The sequence below is a fragment of the Dendrobates tinctorius genome, unplaced genomic scaffold (genome assembly GCF_039654945.1).
Source record: "Dendrobates tinctorius isolate UK_male_01 unplaced genomic scaffold, ASM3965494v1 ptg000171l, whole genome shotgun sequence".
Classification (NCBI taxonomy): domain Eukaryota; kingdom Metazoa; phylum Chordata; class Amphibia; order Anura; family Dendrobatidae; genus Dendrobates; species Dendrobates tinctorius.
This window is the reverse complement of record NW_027361838.1, coordinates 6,248,526-6,269,251: the sequence shown is the minus strand read 5'-3', so window position 1 is coordinate 6,269,251 and position 20,726 is coordinate 6,248,526. Positions and strand designations below refer to the sequence as shown.

At 45.5% G+C, this 20,726-nt stretch overlaps 1 protein-coding gene across 2 annotated transcripts in view; it reads right to left on the bottom strand.

Moving 5' to 3' along the window:
• Positions 1-9,216, bottom strand: part of ESCO1 (establishment of sister chromatid cohesion N-acetyltransferase 1) — a 44,830-nt gene extending 35,614 nt beyond the window's left edge. Inside the window, exons 1-2 of one of the 2 annotated variants that reach the window (XM_073550856.1) lie at positions 8,944-9,216; positions 3,710-5,409 (exon numbers count right to left, since the gene is read on the bottom strand). In XM_073550856.1, coding sequence (XP_073406957.1) covers positions 3,710-5,407 — 1,698 coding nt within the window. In that variant the 5' untranslated portion in view covers positions 5,408-5,409; positions 8,944-9,216. The other variant, XM_073550857.1, reaches the window with a different exon arrangement.
• Between the last annotated feature and the right edge of the window lie 11,510 nt (positions 9,217-20,726).

Below are 20,726 nucleotides of genomic sequence, written 5' to 3'. Positions count from 1 at the left end.
GTCCGACTAGGGCAAAAAAAGTCAGAGTTTCGTCCGAAACCCGACCCCAATGCAAGTCAATGGGGAATAAAAGTCGGCATTGAGTGGATGAATGTCATCTGCTCAATGCCAGCTTTTATTTCCCATTGACTTGCATTGGGGTCCGGTTTCGGACGAAACTCCGGCTTTTTTTTTGCCCTAGTCGGACCAGTTTCATCTGAAACAAATTTTGTTTCATGAAACCAGATCTGACCAAAGTCGCTCAACTCTACTAACAATCAGATATCATGATGACCTCATCCCAAAAGTCCTGTCAAATTCCCCTCAATAAGACTCGTTGGGTTGACACAGTCAACACATTGCTCCTAGTTAGAAAATAAAAAGAAGAGGCTCAGCACCACTGACTGCTATGAAACTTTAAAAAGACAATTAGGAGATTGATCTTCATTCTAAAAGGTTGCATGAAAGTGGTTTCCAAACCTCTGCTTTTCACTGGGCTATTGTTGCCCACATTGATATTAGAACGTACCCATTTGGAGTACAGACGATGGCAGTGAAAGGGTCAGCTCAGCTAGTGTCTCAATAAGGCCAGGTTTTAGCCACACATCAATGCCGCCTGTTGGGCCTTCCATCTTAGAACATGAGAAACAGGACGTTAATGAAGCAGAGTCAGTCACTTTATGCTCGGTCTTGCCTCCATGTTGGCACTATGTGCCTTTCTGAGGGGGCACAGCAAAAAAGTAGTTGACCATGTTTTTGTGCTCACCTGAAAAAAGGTGTAAATTTTTCAAAACCATTGCAAGAACATAAAATGTCTCCATTCGCTTCATTAAAATGAATGGCTTCCTGGTCAGATCTGCCCGATTCCAATTCTTTCAGGGTTTCGCATGGAAGCGCCAATGGAGCTCCTGATGTGGAGCTTAAACATGATGTCACCGCGGCCTGACTCTGGGGATAAGCTGCTGCAGAAGACTCCTTCACTGCCATCATCTGTAATCCAAGTGAGTACGCTCTGATATCACTGCAGCTGAAGGCTGGCAAATAAACTAATATATATAGCCAAGGAGCGGCAACTAGAGATCTGTTCACTCTCCTGATCAAAGACAGTAATGGATGGCTCAGAATAGGAACAAGGCAAAACGCTACTGACCGAAGAGCCTGGGAATAGGAATTGTGCTTTTTTGGAAACAAGACGGACGTGCTTGATAGCTTAAGAACACAGAAAGGTTGTTCATACTGATAGCAATGCATTCTTTGGGTAGCTTCCTCCTATAGCTGGAGTCACACATAGCAACTTACCAGCGATCCCGACAACGATATCAACGTGTCAGGATCGCTGGTGTGTCGCTATGTGATCGCTGGTGAGCTGTCAGACAGCTTCACCAGTGATTAGCACAGTGATGCCGAGCGCGCGGCATCGCTGTGTTCGTTAGTGCTGATGCCATGGATCCATGTAAAAAATAGAATTAAAATAAAAAAATATTGTTATTCTCACCTTCCGACATCCCGCGCAGCATTCCCGCCTCTCTCCACGCTCCGGTCCCAGTAATCCTTTGCGAGAATGACCGCGATGACGTCCATTCTCACGGGATCGCAAAGTCTCACGGTCATTCTTGCAAAGGATTACTGGGACCGGAGCGTGGAGAGAGGCAGGAATGCTGCGCGGGACGCCGGAAGGTGAGAATAACAATATTTTTTTTTTTATTATTTTACAGCTGATCACTGGTCTCCCGCTGTCACACACAGCGATGCGTGCTGGCCAACGGGAGATCAGCGACGAAAAAAATGTCCAGAGGTTTCTTGCAGCGATACCGGCAAGGGGGGCGGTCGTTGATCGCTGTCACACACAGCGATCTCGCTGGTGAGATCGCTGTTGTGTCACAAAAGTTGTGACTCAGCAGCGATCTCGCTAGCGACGGGGCCTTAACACAAAGCCTGCCGTCACTACGAGTTTAGGACTTGATTCTTGCTCCAGAGAGTATACAGACGGTGTATAAAAGCAGCCAGTCACACGTCTTTCCTTTTTGGTGCAGACCTTTGCTTAGATTTCTCAGACATTAACAAATGGCAAATCCGAAACTCAAGACACTTTGGGACCTGAAATTACATTTTTTCCCCCACATGGTATCAGATTTATTAATTTAGTTGCCACCTTATTTAGACACTGCAGGTTTAACATGCAGCCCTCCATGCAAGAATATAACAGGTAACCAAACAGGTCTTTATTACTTTGCAGAGCATCCAAGGGAAAGTCATCTAACATTGTCCTCCATGCAGGTTAGAGCTTGTCATGCAGGAGAGAAGCTCTTACCAAAAGTTAAGGGCCTGTCACACTAAGCGATATCTCTAGCAATATCGCTATAACTTGTGACGTTATAGCGATATTGCTGTGTGTGATACTTACCTACGACCCGCTCCCCCGCTGGTTATTGCTGACCGCGTGAGAATGTCCTGGACCGTTTCTCGTCGTCAGCTTCCTGAGGCGCTTCCTGTGGAGAGACGAGCGTGGAGCCGGGCGGGAGGACGCAGGATCGCCTGGTGTGACAGATAAGTAGCGACCCCCATCCCCAGCGATGTCGCTGGTGAGATCTGCCTGTGTGGCAGCTCACTAGCGACCACTTAGTGATGTACCAGCTATCCTGACCGCGTCATATCGCTGGTGCATCGATAAGTGTGACAGTACCTTTAGGGTAAAAGAAGGGCAGATCCGCAGAGTTGACGGTAACAGACACAGACATTACAAGATCTTGTAATATACTTAAAGATAACAATATCCTTTGACAAGCAGAGGACATAAGGCCAGAAGTTGGAGAACAAACCACACTGTCCCCTCATACGGCAAATTGGAATTATTTGTGGACAAACTACCAGCAGTGCAGGTTAAGCCCCTGTCACACTAAGCGACGCACCAGCGATCCCAACAACGATATGACCTGGTCATGATCACTGGTGTGTCGCTACATGATCATTGGCGAGCTGCCAAACAGGCAGACCTCACCAGCGATCAGGACCAGCGACGACGCGGGCAACAAGCGCGCGTGTCGCTTAGTTACTCGCCGTGTACCCTGGACACCAGCGTGCTCGTGCTGGGAGCTGGTATTCAAGGTAAACAGCGGTTAACTAAGCGTGCACGGCGCTTAGTTACCCGCTGTTTATCTTGGATACCAGCTCCCAGCGCGAGCACGCTGGTATCCAGGGTACACAGCAAGTAACTAAGCGACACGCGCGCGCATAGTTACCCGTTGTCTACCTTGGATACCAGCTCCCAGCGTCTGCTTACAGCGCTGGGAGCTTGCTGATCGTTGGTCTCCCGCTGCCACGCGCAACGATGCGTGCTGGCCAGCGGGAGACCAATGATCAAAGAAAGGCCCAGGACATTAGAGCACGATTAGCGATACTTGGCGAGGGGGCCGGTCGCTGATACGTCTCACACACAGCGAGATCGTTGGTGAGATCGCTGTTGCATCACAAAACTTGTGACTCAGCAGCGATCCCGCTGTGTGTGACGGGGGCTTTACCAACATTGGATCTACGAACCTGTGGAGTTGCAGGAGCTGGAAAACCGCTTATTCGAAACTTTAACCAATTTTGTGTCTCACACGACTACACTAGGAAAGTAACTACTGGGGTTATTCTATAAAGTTATGTGGATAAAACCCTATTGTCCCCCAATAGTCCCCACAGCATTTCCTTGAGCTGAGGACATAACATGCAAAAGCTGGAAAATTACCTCGTCAAGTGCCATTTCAAGCTCATGTTTGACATGGTTCTCCAGCAGGCCGTTTTCAGCAGGCGGCTTCATTGACTCACCCTCCACTAACAGAACTTGATTTTTTGTAACCCTTTCTGATAAGACTGGTTCTTTTTGTTTAATATCCATTGACGATGTTACATCAGGTTTCTTTTTTGATGTCTTGGGTACGTTTAAAGCCATCACCATCTGCTGGTCTGCAGCTTTGACTTTAATTGATTCTAGAGTAGGAAGCACAGCGTGACTTCGGAGTGTATTATTTGCGGCAAAATTCTTTTTTAACTTTATTTTGTTCCATTTCGATTTTTTGGTTAACGGACTTGTCTTCTGTTCAAGCCGACATTTAATCTGCAATGGTTTTCTGCTGGGAAAGAACCGTTTTGACTGCTTTGTGGGGCTCTGTTCAGAAGGAGGTGGTGGGGAGGCCTCCATTGGACTGTCTTTCTTGGTGGGGATATCTGACGTGCTGGGTGCCTCTTTCACAACTTCTACTGTATCAGATTCTATTTCCCCAGCAATTTCATTGCACAAGTCAAGGATACTTATCCGCTTGGACTTCGGATCCTTTTCAGTTGGGACTTCTTGATTATTTTTGTCAGATCCTGGTTTTAGGACTTTTTGCTTCTTCACCTTATTTGCTGTTTTGACCTCAGGTTTATTGTTGTCCCTTTTGCGTTTTAAAGGCACAGTAGAAGCAGTTGCTGCAGTGGAAGCAGTAGCTTTATTGGATATTTTCTCTCTCCGTGGCGACGGTGAGGCTACATTGGGAGTACCACATGAGATGGATTGATTAGGATCTCGGGTTTTGCTTTTGACCATGTCACTGGAGTCCATCTCCATTTTCCCTTTTTTCACACTTCTTGATGCAGACTTATTGGTGATGTTGGTCTGGGAACTTCTAGGCTTCTTTTTTTCTACACTTTTCTGCCTTAATGTAGTTGATGGCTTTTGCTTTGTCCTCCGATTGCTTGGCAATTTTTTATTAGTCTCAGTTGTACGACTTGTATCATTTTTACAGTCCGATTTTGTATTTTTTGAAGATGTTCGTATCGATAGTGCCGTCTTTTTGAGATCTGAAGTAGTTACTTTGCTTCGACTAAGGGTTGTTGTGGATGGTTTCTTTTCCTTAGTTTGTACATTTTTGGCCACTGTCTTTGCTTGTACAGATTTAGTCTCTGGTTTTCTCAAATTCTTCTTCCTGGGCTCATTTGTTATTTGTGCAGACTGGTTTTTGCTCGGGGTTTTCACTATTTTGGGTGTCTTACTTTGCATAGATGTCGCTCTTGCTGCGGTTTTGCGCACACTTGATGGTTGACTTTTCTTTGTGGATTTTGACACATTGAGGGATTTTGGGGTGCTCCTTCTTGAAGCTGCCACATCTTTGGGTACAGCTTTCTGCTTGGCAGGCACATTCTTACCATTACGTTTTTTGGTGACTTTCACATTTATGTTTTTCTTTTCACGTCCCCCTTCTGCTTGAGAGGACTGGCATTTCTTTATGGCTTTCTTTGCAGGCAAAGGCGATTTTTTTTTATTCTGTGTTGAGCACTGTTTTGACTTGTTAGTAACAACATTTTTCTTTTTGGATTTTGCAGGAGGACTTTTAGTTTCTTTGCCAAGTTTCTGAGTCTTTGCAGAAGTTTCCGGCAGAGAGGACCTTCTCTTTTTTGAGGCCATTACTGTAAAACAAACAAACAAAAAAAAAAATCATATGAGAGAAACCGTCACCATGAGACCTTCTCTTAGGCTGGGATCATACATGCGAGAAACACGGCCGAGTCTCGCATGTTAATACCCGGCACTGCCACTGGCACTCAGGAGCGGAGCGTGAGGCTCCATGTACTGCTATGTGGCTGCACGCTCCGCTCCTGAGTGCCGGTGGCAGTGCTGGGTATTAACATGCGAGACTCGGCCGTGTTTCTCACATGCGTGAACCCGGCCTTAGAGTCAATGACCAGTATCACAATACTCATCGCAACCTAAGTATTCACCCGTTAATGTCCTGTTGGCGTTGCTAACAACTATAACAATTAAAAGTTTAGTATGTTTATAGCAGAGAGGTCTGAAAGAAGAATGGATTTTCAGCAGGGACTCCTGCAACTCTGGCGTAGCTGAGCAGAAATATTGTAGAGGGTAGAAAATAAGTATATTTGAGGCACCACGGGCACAAGAACCACAGTAAAAAAGGATTTGATAGGTTAAAATGTAACCTGAAGTCACAATGACGGACAAAATAAGACAAGCAGGATATCACGTTAATATACATGCTGCAAAAAACACTTTTCAGCTCATTTCTATGTCTAGGAATAATATTAAAAAAGCACTCCAATGACTGGGACCCAGTGCCACTCTGGTCCTCTTTTCAGTGACATCACCACTCTGCAGACTCCCCGAGAGGGGTCATCGTGCTCTGTGTGACCTAGACGTGGCTTTTACTTAGCTGCAGCTGCCACTAGAGGGAGCACAGCTGCATCCTGCACCCCCTTCTATACTGGACTCCACGATAGCAGTATGCAGAAGGCTCCATTACTCCCCCTAGTGGAAGCTGCAGATAGATGTAAAAGTTTATGCAGCAAGAAATATTTTAGGTGCCCAGGTCCAAAAATTGGAGAAAAAGTGGGTCTCTTTTTTTTTTTTTTTTTTTTTGCAATGGTAACCCATCTTAGTCGCCATCTGATACTTGAACTAGGAATCTGTCCGTAGATTTAAGAGTGTTCTTCTTTTCTTAGAGGCTGCACAAGTGGTAATAAGCAGTGAAACTATGGTCTGAATAGGAAGTATTGATAGCAGGTGATTTCAGTGCAGCAGCACCCCCTGCACTAGCTGCTCATACACATCTTATAGATGCTTGGATTTAAAGCTCCATTGTTTGACTACAGTAGCAAATTAAAGGGGTAATCAGGACCACCGGTGAGTGCGGCTAGCAATCATAACTACAGATATCGGTTAAGATGTATGATCAGTGTCATGTCCACAGGTATCTGCGGCCCACGAACACAAGCTGCACGTATAGTGCACGTCTTATTCCACGTGAGATAGATCTGAAGTACAGATATATTAGTCGTCATCCAGGTGTTTCATTACTGGAAAAAAATGCAGTGCATTTCTACAGCTCATTGCGCTGTGGTGTCAGCAGCCACTTTGGAGCAGACGTTGGCAGTGAAGTCTGAATATAAAACTTGACAATTTCTCAGAGAATTCAGCTTTTCTTTGGATTGAGAAAACAAGCAGAGGGAGGCACATGAATAACATGGTGAGCTTTCCAACAAGTCTTTTATCTCAGAGCTGGATTCGCATCTACATTGCTCAGTGATGTTTCATTTCCTCAATCCTGCTGTAGCTTTTGTGTGCTAAGGAATAAAATGCAGGAATCCCTCTATGTGCTGTGTATGAGACATACAGAGTCTTCTCTCACCTGCTCAAAGCCACTGCAAAGGAGAAAACTGGTGAAAATCCTGAAAACAATGGTCAGAGATCGTGTTATTCCTTATGTTCTAAGCTAGCGAGGATACAAATATAAAATTCTCTGGAGCTGCTGAAGAACCTCTTCATCTCAGGAAATCAGTGGTAGACACTATCTACAACAGCAATCTCTGACAGACCTCTCTGATGGGAAGGACTGAAGACGAATACCAGCAGCCCCAGGCAAGTTTCACACGTATAGAGCTGCTGATCAGCTGGTGCAGTTTAACACCTGGGATGCTGCTTTGAATCCAATGTGAGGAAAGTGGAACACAAATGTTTGTTCTAAAGTATATCAAGCCCTGATATAACCCTATCAACTGGGAAAAAAGTCATAACTCATGGAGTGGGAGGAGGAAAAATTGAATGCAAAGAGGGGCACAATGGACTCAGGCACCTGAAGGTGTGGCTGGAGGGGGAGAAACGTCATGTCTATGCAGCGCCAATTATCTCTCTGTATCATGTCGGGTTTTAGAATTGAAAGTCAGGTCATTCAAATTACAGATGTGGCTGCTCCGTGTGCCCACACTGCAGAAGGCCATCTTTACATTGCACGCATTATTAAGGCCCAGAAAACAGACCAAAAAATGCAGTCATGAAAATTATTGGTCACCGCAGAAAATAGCACATTGGCTCTATTACGTCCGTGGTGCACAGATTAATCAATTTAGATTGTGAGCCCCATTGGGGACAGTGATGATAATGTGTGCAAACTGTAAAGCGCTGCGGAATATGTTAGCGCTATATAAAAATAAAGATTATTATCATACTTTCATCAGAACGAGCCCCAACCTGAAGGAAAGACGTCAACGAGTGAGGTTTATACAGATATTGGTTACATCACTAGAGACTTATGGACAGTGCTCCACCCTGCGGTCACAGTGCCCCACCCCCAGTGCCCACCACAGCGGTCCCCCCACCCCCGCGGTCTCCAAGCGCGCAGCCCAGCAGTCCCCTCCACCCTCAGCACCCAGAGCAGCGGCGGTCCCCCCCACCCCCAAACACCCGACGCGGCGGCGGTCCCCCCCACCCCCAACGCGGCGGCAGTCCCCCCCACCCCCAAACACCCGACGCGGCGGCGGTCCCCCACCCCCCAAACACCCGACGCGGCGGCGGCCCCCCACCCCCCAAACACCCGACGCGGCGGCGGCCCCCCACCCCCCAACACCCGACGCGGCGGCCCCCCATCCCCCAGCACCCGACGCAGCGGCGGTCCCCCATCCCCCAGCACCCGACGCAGCGGCGGTCCCCCATCCCCCAGCACCCGACGCAGCGGCGGTCCCCCATCCCCCAGCACCCGACGCAGCGGCGGTCCCCCATCCCCAGCACCCGACGCAGCGGCGGTCCCCCATCCCCAGCACCCGACGCAGCGGCGGTCCCCCATCCCCAGCACCCGACGCAGCGGCGGTCCCCCATCCCCAGCACCCGACGCAGCGGCGGTCCCCCATCCCCAGCACCCGACGCAGCGGCGGTCCCCCATCCCCAGCACCCGACGCAGCGGCGGTCCCCCACCCCCTGGTGCAGAGACTACATGAGGTCTATAGCTTAAAGTTGGAGTACTTTATACCATCCGTTCACTTACTGAGCTCTATGTCCTGGGAACATGACAGGAGGCAATGTCAGCACACACTGCACTGAGAGTGACCTGTGGTATTCCTCCGCACCAGAGCTGCATACACACATAATACCCAGCTGCTGGTCCGGAGGAGCGCACACCAGCTCTTCAATCAGCCTCCGGCAGTGACACTTACCGGCCTGAAGGGGGAGTGTGCGAGCTGTCCGTTCTCCGCTCTCATCAGGCCGCTCTTCCTGTCTATAATAACAGACTCGTGACTTCTAACTGTACAGATTACGCCCGAGATGATAACGGCAGACACCGGAGCGACGTGCAGCCAGCACTTATGTACACAGAAACATCACCGGCTCCGGACACGGGAGAAACTTCCAGGGCGGAGCGGTAAGCGTCAGATAAGCCGCCTGGAGCATGCGCAGTGTACTGTTCCTGCGTCCCACGCCTCGCATTGCTCTTCAAGCCTCGTTTCCATCCTAATGTTATGACTGTCTCCAGGATGTGACTAGAAGTTGTCACCGGTGTCGCGACAGGTTGTTATTTTGCAGCAGGACTGACGTAAAGTATTCAGAAGTATTTTAGTGAGAGTTTTACGCGAGGAATGTGACGTAAAGTGAGCTATGGTTAATGGTGGGAGGCAGGATAGTAACAGGTGGGAGGGCAGGGGCTACATGGACCAGTGACCACAGCTCTATGGCAGTGTGACGTGGGGAGAGCCAGTGTTGTATATCAGATAGTGATGTGTTCTTTCCATGCTCATTAGGGATCGCACCATCCAGCTGTGTCTATGATACGTGTGCGTTCTCGTGTCCTCTGCTGATCTTCCGTGTATATCCGTTGTCTCAGACCCCCTATTACCTCTATCTTTATTCTTAGATCAATGGGTCTTTAAAGAGAACCTGCACCACAGACAGCATGAATCGAAGCCTGGCTTTACCAATGCAGACCGTAGGCAATGGTGCCATCCTGCCGGATTCTCCCCGCATCCCTCTAGGTCAGCTCATGGCAAACTGCGGCCCACACCTGGTCCTATGGCCGTTCTTGTCTGCGGACCCGGGCAGCCGAATTGCTGAAATAGTGGCCCACGGGCCGCACAGTGTTCTCACCTGCTGCCCATCCGCTGTCAAAACGATGCGTTGTCAGACAGCAGTGATCCATTGGTGGAGGACAGGGCTCCATCTTCCACCAATAAGCATTTGAGAAAGCAGTCGCGACTGTGTAGTTTTATCGCAGGGGGCAGTATGGGGACTTATGCTGTATATAGAGGGTCTTTGTGGGGCACATCCTGTGTTATGAGTTCATTTTCTCCTTCACCTGTGATGTCTGATGAACTCCCTCTGCTGGTGAAAGGAGGTAGTGAAATTGATCTGGATGAGAAGAACCTGTCATCTGAACAGGTGGAGTGTGATTGGACATCCGGAATTTCTGAGTGGATATAAGGCAGCCGACGCCCTGCAGGGTTTGCTGGTGATCCTTTCTGCTCTGATCTCTGGCATCCAGTTTAGTTCCTGTCTACTAAAAGCTAAGGTTTTGCTCTGCTATTTTTCCATGAGATTTTGTCTGTTTACTTAGTGTTTGTGTTCAGCCTGCCCTGGTTGGGATGGGCTGAACTCCATTTTTGTCTCTGATCAGTTGATCTCTTTGCTCTGTCTTCAGAATATACCTGAGTGCTGATATAGTGATTTTGAAGTCTAGTGACTTCAGGGCCTTTTCTATCAGACGTGTTGGACATTATTTTTGGCAGGGTTTTTTGCGGCCAGCATCTTTTCTGTCCTTTCCTATCTAGTTGGGCCCCATCATTTGCTCAGCCTGTCTTTCTGTCTGTGTTTGTGTTTTCATCTGTTTTTCACCGACAATACATGTTGGGGGCTGTCTATTGCTTTGGGGTCTGCTCTGGGGCAGTTTAGATTTCCCCTTTCTTTCTTTAGGCTTATTTAGCTCTCCGGCTGTGACGAGGGGTCTAGGGCACCGTAGGAACCCCCCACGGCTACTGTTAGTTGTGGTGAATAGGATCAGGGGTCTGCAATCTGCTAGCTACCAACCTCTCCGGTTTTCTGGACTTGGCTTGTGTTTTTGTTTTTTCCTCCTCCGGTGACTCATTCATAACAATCCTGTATGTAAGAGGCTATTTGGGCGCTCATACTGTACATAGGATGATATGTGGGTGCTCATTAAAAAAAAAACATGAGGTACAGTGGTGCTTGACAGTTTGCAAACCGTTCAGAATTTTCTATATTTCTAGATAAGTTTGACCTTAAACTAAATAAGTTTGTTACGCAAGTCCTAAAGGGAGATAAATAGAACCAAATAGAACAAATGTGTAAAACATCTTAGACTGTAATTTTTTATTTTTTTTTTTAAATAGGGAAAATTATCCAATATTGTCATGTGTTAAAAAAGTCATGAACTCGCGTACAAAAATATACAGGTGCTTCTCACAAAATTAGATTATCATCAAAAAGTTAATTTATTTCAGTTTTTCAATACAAAAAGTGAAACTCGTATACAGTCGGTGCAGGAAGTATTCAGACCCTTTTAAATTTTTCGCTCTTTGTTTCATTGAAGCCATTTGGCAAATTCAAAAAAGTTCATTTTTCTCATTAATGTACACTCTGCACCCCATCTTGACGGAAAAAAAACGGGAATGTAGATATTTTTGCAAATTTATTAAAAAAGAAATACTGAAATATCACATGGTCATAAGTATTCAGACCCTTTGCTCAGACACTCATATTAAGTAACATGCTGTCCATTTCCTTGTGATCCTTCTTGAGATGGTTCTACTCCTTCATTAGAGTCCAGCTGTGTTTAGTTAAACTGATAGGGCTTGATTTGTAAAGGCACACACCTGTCTATATAAGACCTCACAGCTCACAGTGCATGTCAGACCAAATGAGAATCATGAGGTCAAAGGAACTGGCCAAGGAGGTCAGAGACAGAATTGTGGTAATGCACAGATCTGGCTACCATTACAAAAGAATTTCTGCAGTACTCAATGTTCCTAAGAGCACAGTGGCCTCCATAATCCTTAAATGGAAGAAGTTTGGGACCACCAGAAGTCTTTCTAGACCTGGCCGTCCAGCCAAACTGAGCAATCATGGGGGAAGAGCCTTGGTGAGAGAGGTAAAGAAGAACCCCAAGATCACTGTGGCTGAGCTCCAGAGATGCAGTAGGGAGATGGGGGAAAGTTCCACAAAGTCAACTATCTCTGCGGCCCTCCACCAGTCGGGCCTTTATGGCAGAGTGGCCCTACGGAAGCTTCTCAGTGCAAGACATATGAAAGCCCGCATAGAGTTTGCTAAAAAACACATGAAGGACTCCCAGACTATGAGAAATAAGATTCTTTGGTCTGATGAGGCAAAGATAGAATTATCACAAAAAAGTTCTAAATGGTATGTGTGGAGAAAACCAGGCACTGCTCATCACCTGCCCAATACAATCCCAACAGTGAAACATGGTGGTTCCAGCATCATGCTATTGGGGTGTTTCTCAGCAGCAGGGACAGGACAACTGCTTGCAATTGAAGGAAACATAAATGTGGCCAAGTACAGAGATATCCTGGTTGAAAACCTCTTCCATGGTGCTCTGGACCTCAGATTTGGCTGAAGGTTCACCTTCCAACAAGACAATGTCCCTAAGCATCAGATAAAATAACAAAGCAGTGGCTTCAGAACAACTCTGTGTCCATTCTTGACTGGCCCCACCAGAGCCCTGACCTAAACCCAATTGAGCATCTCTGGAGAGAACTGAAAATAGCAGTACACCAATGTTCACCATCCACCCTGACTGAACTGGAAAGGATCTGCAAGGAAGAATGGCAGAGGATCGCCAAATCCAGGTGTGAAAAACTTGTTGCATCATTCCCAAGAAGACTCATGGCTGTACTAACTCAAACGGGTGCTTCTACTCAATACTGAGCAAAGGGTTTGAATACTTATGACCATGTGATATTTCAGTTTTTCTTCTTCAATACATTTTCAAAAATTTCTACATTTTTTTTCAATCAAGATGGGGTGCAGAGTGTACATTAATGAGAAAAAAATGGCCTTTTTAGAATTTACCAAATGGCTGCAATGAAACAAAGAGTGAAAAATTTAAAGAGGTCTGAATACTTTCCACACCCACTGTATTTTATAGAGTCATTACAAACAGAGTGATTTATTTCACGTGTTTATTTCTGTCAATGTTGATGATTATGGCTTACAGCCAATGAAAACCCAAAAGTCATTATCTCAGTAAATTAGAATAATTAACAAAAAAAACTTGCAAAAGATTCCTAAGCGATTAAAAAGGTCCCTTAGTTTGTTACAGTAGGCTCCACCATCGTGGGGAAGACTGCTCACTTGACAGGTGTCCAGAAGGCAGTCATTGACACACTCTACAAGGAGGGTAAGCCACAAAAGGTCATTGCTAATGAAGCTGGCTGTTCACAGAGTGCTGTATCCAAGCATATTAATAGATAGTTGAGTGGAAGGAAAAAGTGTGGTAGAAAAAGGTTACAAGCAATCGGGATAACCGCAGGATTGTTAAGAAAAGGCCATTCAAAAATTTTGGGGAGATTCACAAAGAGTGGACTGCTGCTGGAGTCATTGATTGAAGAGCCACCACACACACACACACACACACGTATCCAGGACATGGGCTACAAGTGTCGCATTCCTTGTGTCAAGCCACTTATGACCAATAGACAACGCCAGAAGTGTCTTATCTGAGCCTAGGAGAAAAAGAACTGGATTGTTGCTCAGTGGTTCAAGGTGTTTTCAGATGAAAGTAAATTTTTGCATTTCATTTGGGAATCAAGGACCCAGAGTCTGGAGGAAGTGGAGAGGCACACAATCCAAGCTGCTTAAGGTCTAGTGTGAAGTTTCCACAATCGGTGATGGTTTGGGGAGCCATGTGATCTGCTGGTGTAGGTTCATTGTGTTTTATCAAGACCAAAGTCAGTGCAGCCGTCTACCTGGAAATTTTAGAGAACAAACTGAGCAAAGCTCCAAAAAAGCGACTATAAGTCCAAAGTAAAATCAATAATTTTTATTATTTTTATTGAGTCAAAACCAGATACAAATGGGGGGGAAGTGGACAATAAAGTGCGAAAACCACACACCGCATGAATAAAAAGGGGTTGCTGTACAAACAGAACCTATGCAGTAACAAGAAAAACATACAGTTGTGGCCAAAAGTATTGACACCCCTGCAATTTTGTCAGATAATACTCAGTTTCTTCCTGAAAATGTTTGCAAACACAAATTCTTTGGTATTATTATCTTCATTTAATTTGTCTTAAATGAAAAAACACAAAAAGAATTGTCCTAAAGCCAAATTGGATATACAGTGGGGAAAAAAAGTATTTAGTCAGTCAGCAATAGTGCAAGTTCCACCACTTAAAAAGATGAGAGGCGTCTGTAATTTACATCATAGGTAGACCTCAACTATGGGAGACAAACTGAGAAAAAAAAAAACAGAAAATCACATTGTCTGTTTTTTTTTCATTTTATTTGCATATTATGGTGGAAAATAAGTATTTGGTCAGAAACAAGCAATCAAGATTTCTGGCTCTCACAGACCTGTAACTTCTTCTTTAAGAGTCTCCTCTTTCCTCCACTCATTACCTGTAGTAATGGCACCTGTTTAAACTTGTTATCAGTATAAAAAGACACCTGTGCACACCCTCAAACAGTCTGACTCCAAACTCCACTATGGTGAAGACCAAAGAGCTGTCAAAGGACACCAGAAACAAAATTGTAGCCCTGCACCAGGCTGGGAAGACTGAATCTGCAATAGCCAACCAGCTTGGAGTGAAGAAATCAACTGTGGGAGCAATAATTAGAAAATGGAAGACATACAAGACCACTGATGATCTCCCTCGATCTGGTGCTCCACGCAAAATCCCACCCCGTGGGGTCAGAATGATCACAAGAACGGTGAGCAAAAATCCCAGAACCACGCGGGGGGACCTAGTGAATGAACTGCAGAGAGCTGGGACCAATGTAACAAGGCCTACCATAAGTAACACACTACGCCACCATGGACTCAGATCCTGCAGTGCCAGACGTGTCCCACTGCTTAAGCCTGTACATGTCCGGGCCCGTCTGAAGTTTGCTAGAGAGCATTTGGATGATCCAGAGGAGTTTTGGGAGAATGTCCTATGGTCTGAAGAAACCAAACTGGAACTGTTTGGTAGAAACACAACTTGTCGTGTTTGGAGGAAAAAGAATACTGAGTTGCAGCCATCAAACACCATACCTATTGTAAAGCATGGTGGTGGAAACATCATGCTTTGGGGCTGTTTCTCTGCAAAGGGGCCAGGACGACTGATCCGGGTACATGAAAGAATGAATGGGGCCATGTATCGTGAGATTTTGAGTGCAAACCTCCTTCCATCAGCAAGGGCATTGAAGATGAAACGTGGCTGGGTCTTTCAACATGACAATGATCCAAAGCACACCGCCAGGGCAACGAAGGAGTGGCTTCGTAAGAAGCATTTCAAGGTCCTGGAGTGGCCTAGCCAGTCTCCAGATCTCAACCCTATAGAAAACCTTTGGAGGGAGTTGAAAGTCCGTGTTGCCAAGCGAAAAGCCAAAAACATCACTGCTCTAGAGGAGATCTGCATGGAGGAATGGGCCAACATACCAACAACAGTGTGTGGCAACCTTGTGAAGACTTACAGAAAACGTTTGACCTCTGTCATTGCCAACAAAGGATATATCACAAAGTATTGAGATGAAATTTTGTTTCTGACCAAATACTTATTTTCCACCATAATATGCAAATAAAATGAAAAAAAAAAACAGACAATGTGATTTTCTGGATTTTTTTTTCTCAGTTTGTCTCCCATAGTTGAGGTCTACCTATGATGTAAATTACAGACGCCTCTCATCTTTTTAAGTGGTGGAACTTGCACTATTGCTGACTGACTAAATACTTTTTTTCCCCACTGTAATTCCACACCAAACATAAAAAAGAGGGTGGACAAAAGTATTGGCACTGTTCAAAAAATCATGTGATGCTTCTCTAATTTGTGTAATTAACAGCACCTGTAACTTACCTGTGGCACCTAACAGGTGTTGGCAATAACTAAATCACACTTGCAGCCAGTTGACATGGATTAAAGTTGACTCAACCTCTGTCCTGTGTCCTTGTGTGTACCACATTAAGCATGGAGAAAGGAAAGAAGACCAAAGAACTGTCTGAGGACTTGAGAAACCAAATTGTGAGGAAGCATGAGCAATCTCAAGGCTACAAGTCCATCTCCAAAGACCTGAATGTTCCTGTGTCTACCGTGCGCAGTGTCATCAAGAAGTTTAAAGCCCATGGCACTGTGGCTAACCTCCCTAGATGTGGACAGAAAAGAAAAATTGACAAGAGATTTCAACGCAAGATTGTGCGGATGTTGGATAAAGAACCTCGACTAACATCCAAACAAGTTCAAGCTGCCCTGCAGTCCGAGGGTACAACAGTGTCAACCCGTACTATCTGTCGGCATCTGAATGAAAAGGGACTGTATGGTAGGAGACCCAGGAAGACCCCACTTCTTACCCCGAGACATAAAAAAGCCAGGCTGGAGTTTGCCAAAACTTACCTGAAAAAGCCTAAAGCGTTTTGGAAGAATGTTCTCTGGTCATATGAGACAAAAGTAGAGCTTTTTGGGCAAAGGCATCAACATAGAGTTTACACAGGAGAAAAAAAGGCATTCAAAGAAAAAAAACACGGTCCCTACAGTCAAACATGGGGAGGTTCCCTGATGTTTTGGGGTTGCTTTGCTGCCTCTGGCACTGGACTGCTTGACCGTGTGCATGGCATTATGAAGTCTGAAGACTACCAACAAATTTTGCAGCATAATGTAGGGCCCAGTGTGAGAAAGCTGGGTCTCCCTCAGAGGTCATGGGTCTTCCAGCAGGACAATGACCCAAAACACACTTCAAAAAGCACTAGAAAATGGTTTGATAGAAAGCACTGGAGACTTCTAAGGTGGCCAGCAATGAGTCCAGACCTGAATCCCATAGAACACCTGTGAAGAGATCTAAAAATGGCAGTTTGGAGAAGGCACCCTTCTAATATCAGGGACCTGGAGTAGTTTGCCAAAGAAGAATGGTCTAAAATTTCAGGAGAGCATTGTAAGAAACTCATTGATGGTTACCGGAAGCGGTTGGTCGCAGTTATTTTGGCTAAAGGTTGTGCAACCAAGTATTAGGCTGAGGGTGCCAATACTTTTGTCTGGCCGATTTTTGGAGTTTTGTGTGAAATGATCAATGTTTTGCTTTTTGCTTCATTCTCTTTTGTGTTTTTTCATTTAAGACAAATTAAATGAAGATAATAATACCAAAGAATTTGTGTTTGCAATAATTTTCAGGAAGAAACTGAGTATTATCTGACAAAATTGCAGGGGTGTCAATACTTTTGGCCACAACTGTACATAAAGTTACTAAATTATCGCAAAGTGCATGGCAATGTATGGCAATTAAGGATGCACCGCCAAAAAGTATATATATATATTGTGCAGGGGCGGGGCTTAGCGTCCTACTGCTGCAGATGTAATATACTTACTGCAGAGATACTGTAGTAGAGGAGAGGGAAATGCAGGTTAGACAAGCAGAGGTCATACACAGAGAGGACAGTGCGGTACCAGAGGGACGAGCAGAGAATAGTCAGGTCACAGGCAGTGAATCATACACAGAGAGGGTAGCGCAGTACAAGAGGGACAGGCATAACTCGTAACAGGGACGGAACAGGATCAAAACCAAACACGCAACAAGTTATCAGGCACAAGGCACACGTACGCAAGAGGTCAACTAACTCAGCCGAGTGCAGGAGTATAACTGACACAGGACCTAGGTCGAGTGGCCACTAAATAGCCGCCCTCTGCCAGAGAGAGGCAGAAACAATTAACCCCTGTCTGACCAGGACGGGCCAAAGACAAAACCCCGTCCTGGATCATGACACCGGGTTTGATGCGGGCTCACCGCCGGAGCCCACATCAAAGCGGGGGATACTGCCATCGGACATACTATCCCATCCGATGGCAGTAAAGGGTTAAGAGCATGGAATCCCAGTATGGACAGGCCTTTCAGGACTTAAGTGCTCAGATGGCCACACAAGTGGTCATACCGTCTGGACAACCGCAGGCAGCCAGTCCTCCTAAGCTGCCACCATTCCGTTACAATGGCAATCGCGACAAATTTCATGGTTTTGTAAATCGGTGTATGTTGTATTTTGATGTGCACACGACCGCTTTCCTACCGATTGTTATGTGTTATTATGTTATTGACATCACGAGCACTCGCCTGGGCGAATCCAATGATCAAGTCACGTGATCCACGTCTAAATGTATTGGATGATTTTTTTGGCTGCTATGGCATTAATGTTTGATGACCGTAACCGCTGCACCTCTGCTGAGACCGCCTTATTGTCTTTACGCCAGGGTAAACATTCAGTTATTGAATATGTCACTGATTTTAGAAGGTTAGGTGTGGATACTAATTGGGATTTTTATGCGCAATTGCCTATTTTCAGGAGAGATCTGTCTAGCGTTACAAAGGATGAGCTAGCTCGTTCTGAGTCACCACAAGAGCTAGAAACATTTATTCAACATTACGTATGCATAGACATTCGCCTTACTGAGCGCAGCCAGGACAGGAGAAATTGGCGGTATTTAATCGTATGTCTAACTATTCCCTTTCTCTCAAGGAATCTGCAGGTAAAACCAGTCGGGAGACAGAGGTAGTGCCTATGCAGAGGCGTGAGAGTAATGAACGCCGAGAGCGCCGCCTTCGGGAAAGTCTTTTTCTATTGTAGCCAATATGACCACTTCTTAATCAACTGTCCCAAGCGGCCTAACAAGGTGTTAGCAGCGGCAGGGGAATATGATAATGATTATGATGAATCAGATGTCTCTGGATCTAGCCTGCCGTTGAATGCTGTTTTCCCATTCACTCTCGATGACTACTTCTTCCACAGAGCAGAAAGAAAAGAGTTCTCACTGTTCACTCCCTATCAAGATCTTATTTTCTGGACAGTGGATCTCTAGTGCAGCCATGATCGACTCATTTTGTGGACATTACTTTTGCCAATGAACATGGTATAGAGATTCTGCCTAGAACCTCCCCAATTACCATGGAGACGGTGGGTGGGTCACTGTTAGTTTCTGGGCCTGTCGATCAGGAGACCGTACCTCTTGCCATTGTATTGAAGCCAGATCATAAGGAGCAGCTTTCTTTCTTATTAATCTCTTCTCATTTTCCTGTGATTCTTGGCATTCCCTGGCTGCGTTCACAGAATCCAACGATCAACTGCGTGACCAGGGAGATTACATTTCCAACAAAGAGTGATTCAGCATTAACGGAAACTGTGCCAAAGTCCCTTGATTCAGAACCTCCGGAACCGGTATTCACGTTACCTTCTGTGTGTAAGGAATTTTCCGATATCTGTGATAAGAAGAAGGCAGATCAGCTTACACCACATAGGCCTTATGATTGTCCTGTTGAATTGCTTCTGGGGCAGCCATTCCTTTCAGGAATGTATATCCGTTGACGGCTCCTGAGCTCCAAGCTTTGAAGGAGTATATCGATGAAAATTTGTCCAAAGGCTTTATACGTCCTTCTTCCTCACCAGCAGGGGTGCCTATCTTTCTTTGTAAAGAAGAAAAATGGGACTCTAAGACCCTGTATCGACTATCAAGAACTCAACAAGGTGACCATCCGGAATAGATACCCCTTGCCTTTGATTTAAGAACTATTGGAAATAAACCGTCATGCCAAGGTATTTTCTAAATTGGATCTTCACGGGGCATATAATCTGGTACGTATCCGTCCTGGTGATGAATGGAAGACGGCTTTCAGATGTCGGTATGGACATTTTGAATACTTGGTGATGCCTTTTTGGCTGTGCAATGCCCCTGCAACCTTTCAACATCTTACCAATGATATTTTTAGAGATTTACTGGACCATTCTGTTGTAATCTATCTGGACGACATCCTAATTTTTCTGACTCTTTACAGGAACATCAAGAACACGTCAAAGTGGTTTTGAGATGCTTGCAATAAAACCATCTTTATATCAAGCCAGAGAAGTGTGAGTTCCATCGTTCTGAAATGCAATTCTTAAGTTATGTCATCTCTCCTCAGGGAATAAACATGGAATCCGGTAAGATTCAAGCAATCCTTGATTGGCCGGTGCCTAAAAACGTTAGGGAAGTTCAACGCTTTATTGGCTTTGCAAATTTTTATAGACATTTTATCCGAAATTTTTCAGAGATTGTCCGTCCCATCACTTCTCTGACTAAGAAGGAGAGATCCTTTAAGTGGTCTTCACAGCCTCAGGAAGCCTTTGATCGGTTTAAGTTATGTTTCACTTCAGCTCCGCTTTTGATTCATCCGGATCCAGCACTTCCTTTCATCATGGAGGTGGACGCTTCTGATTGGGTGTTGGGGGCCATTCTCTCTCAAAGAACTGGAGAGAAGGCTCTATTACATCTTTGTGCTTTCTTTTCCCGTAGGCTTACCCCCGCAGAGAGGAACTACGACGTGGGAGAAAAGGAACTTCTAGCAATTATTGCGGCCTTTAAGGAATGGAGGCACCATCTGCAAGGGGCCACACAACAGATCATAGTGTTGACCGATCATTGCAATTTAGAATTCCTCAAGATCTGCTAAATGTCTGTCTCCCCGTCAGGCTTGGTGGAATTTATTTTTAATACCAACTTAATTTTGTTATTTCGTACCGTCCAGGTTCACGTAATGGGAAGGCTGATGCTTTGTCCCAAATCCATTCTGCAGATTCCGTACCTGGATCCCCGACCAAGACCATTTTATCGGAGGCCAACTTCATCGGAGTAATACATGATCCGGACCTGTGGGCGGAGATCAATGAGGCATATGATGGTGATGTATTTTTTGCTAACCCGCCTGTGGATCTCAATCTTGTCCTTAAGGGTGGCAATTGGTTCCGTGACCGACGTATCTACATTCC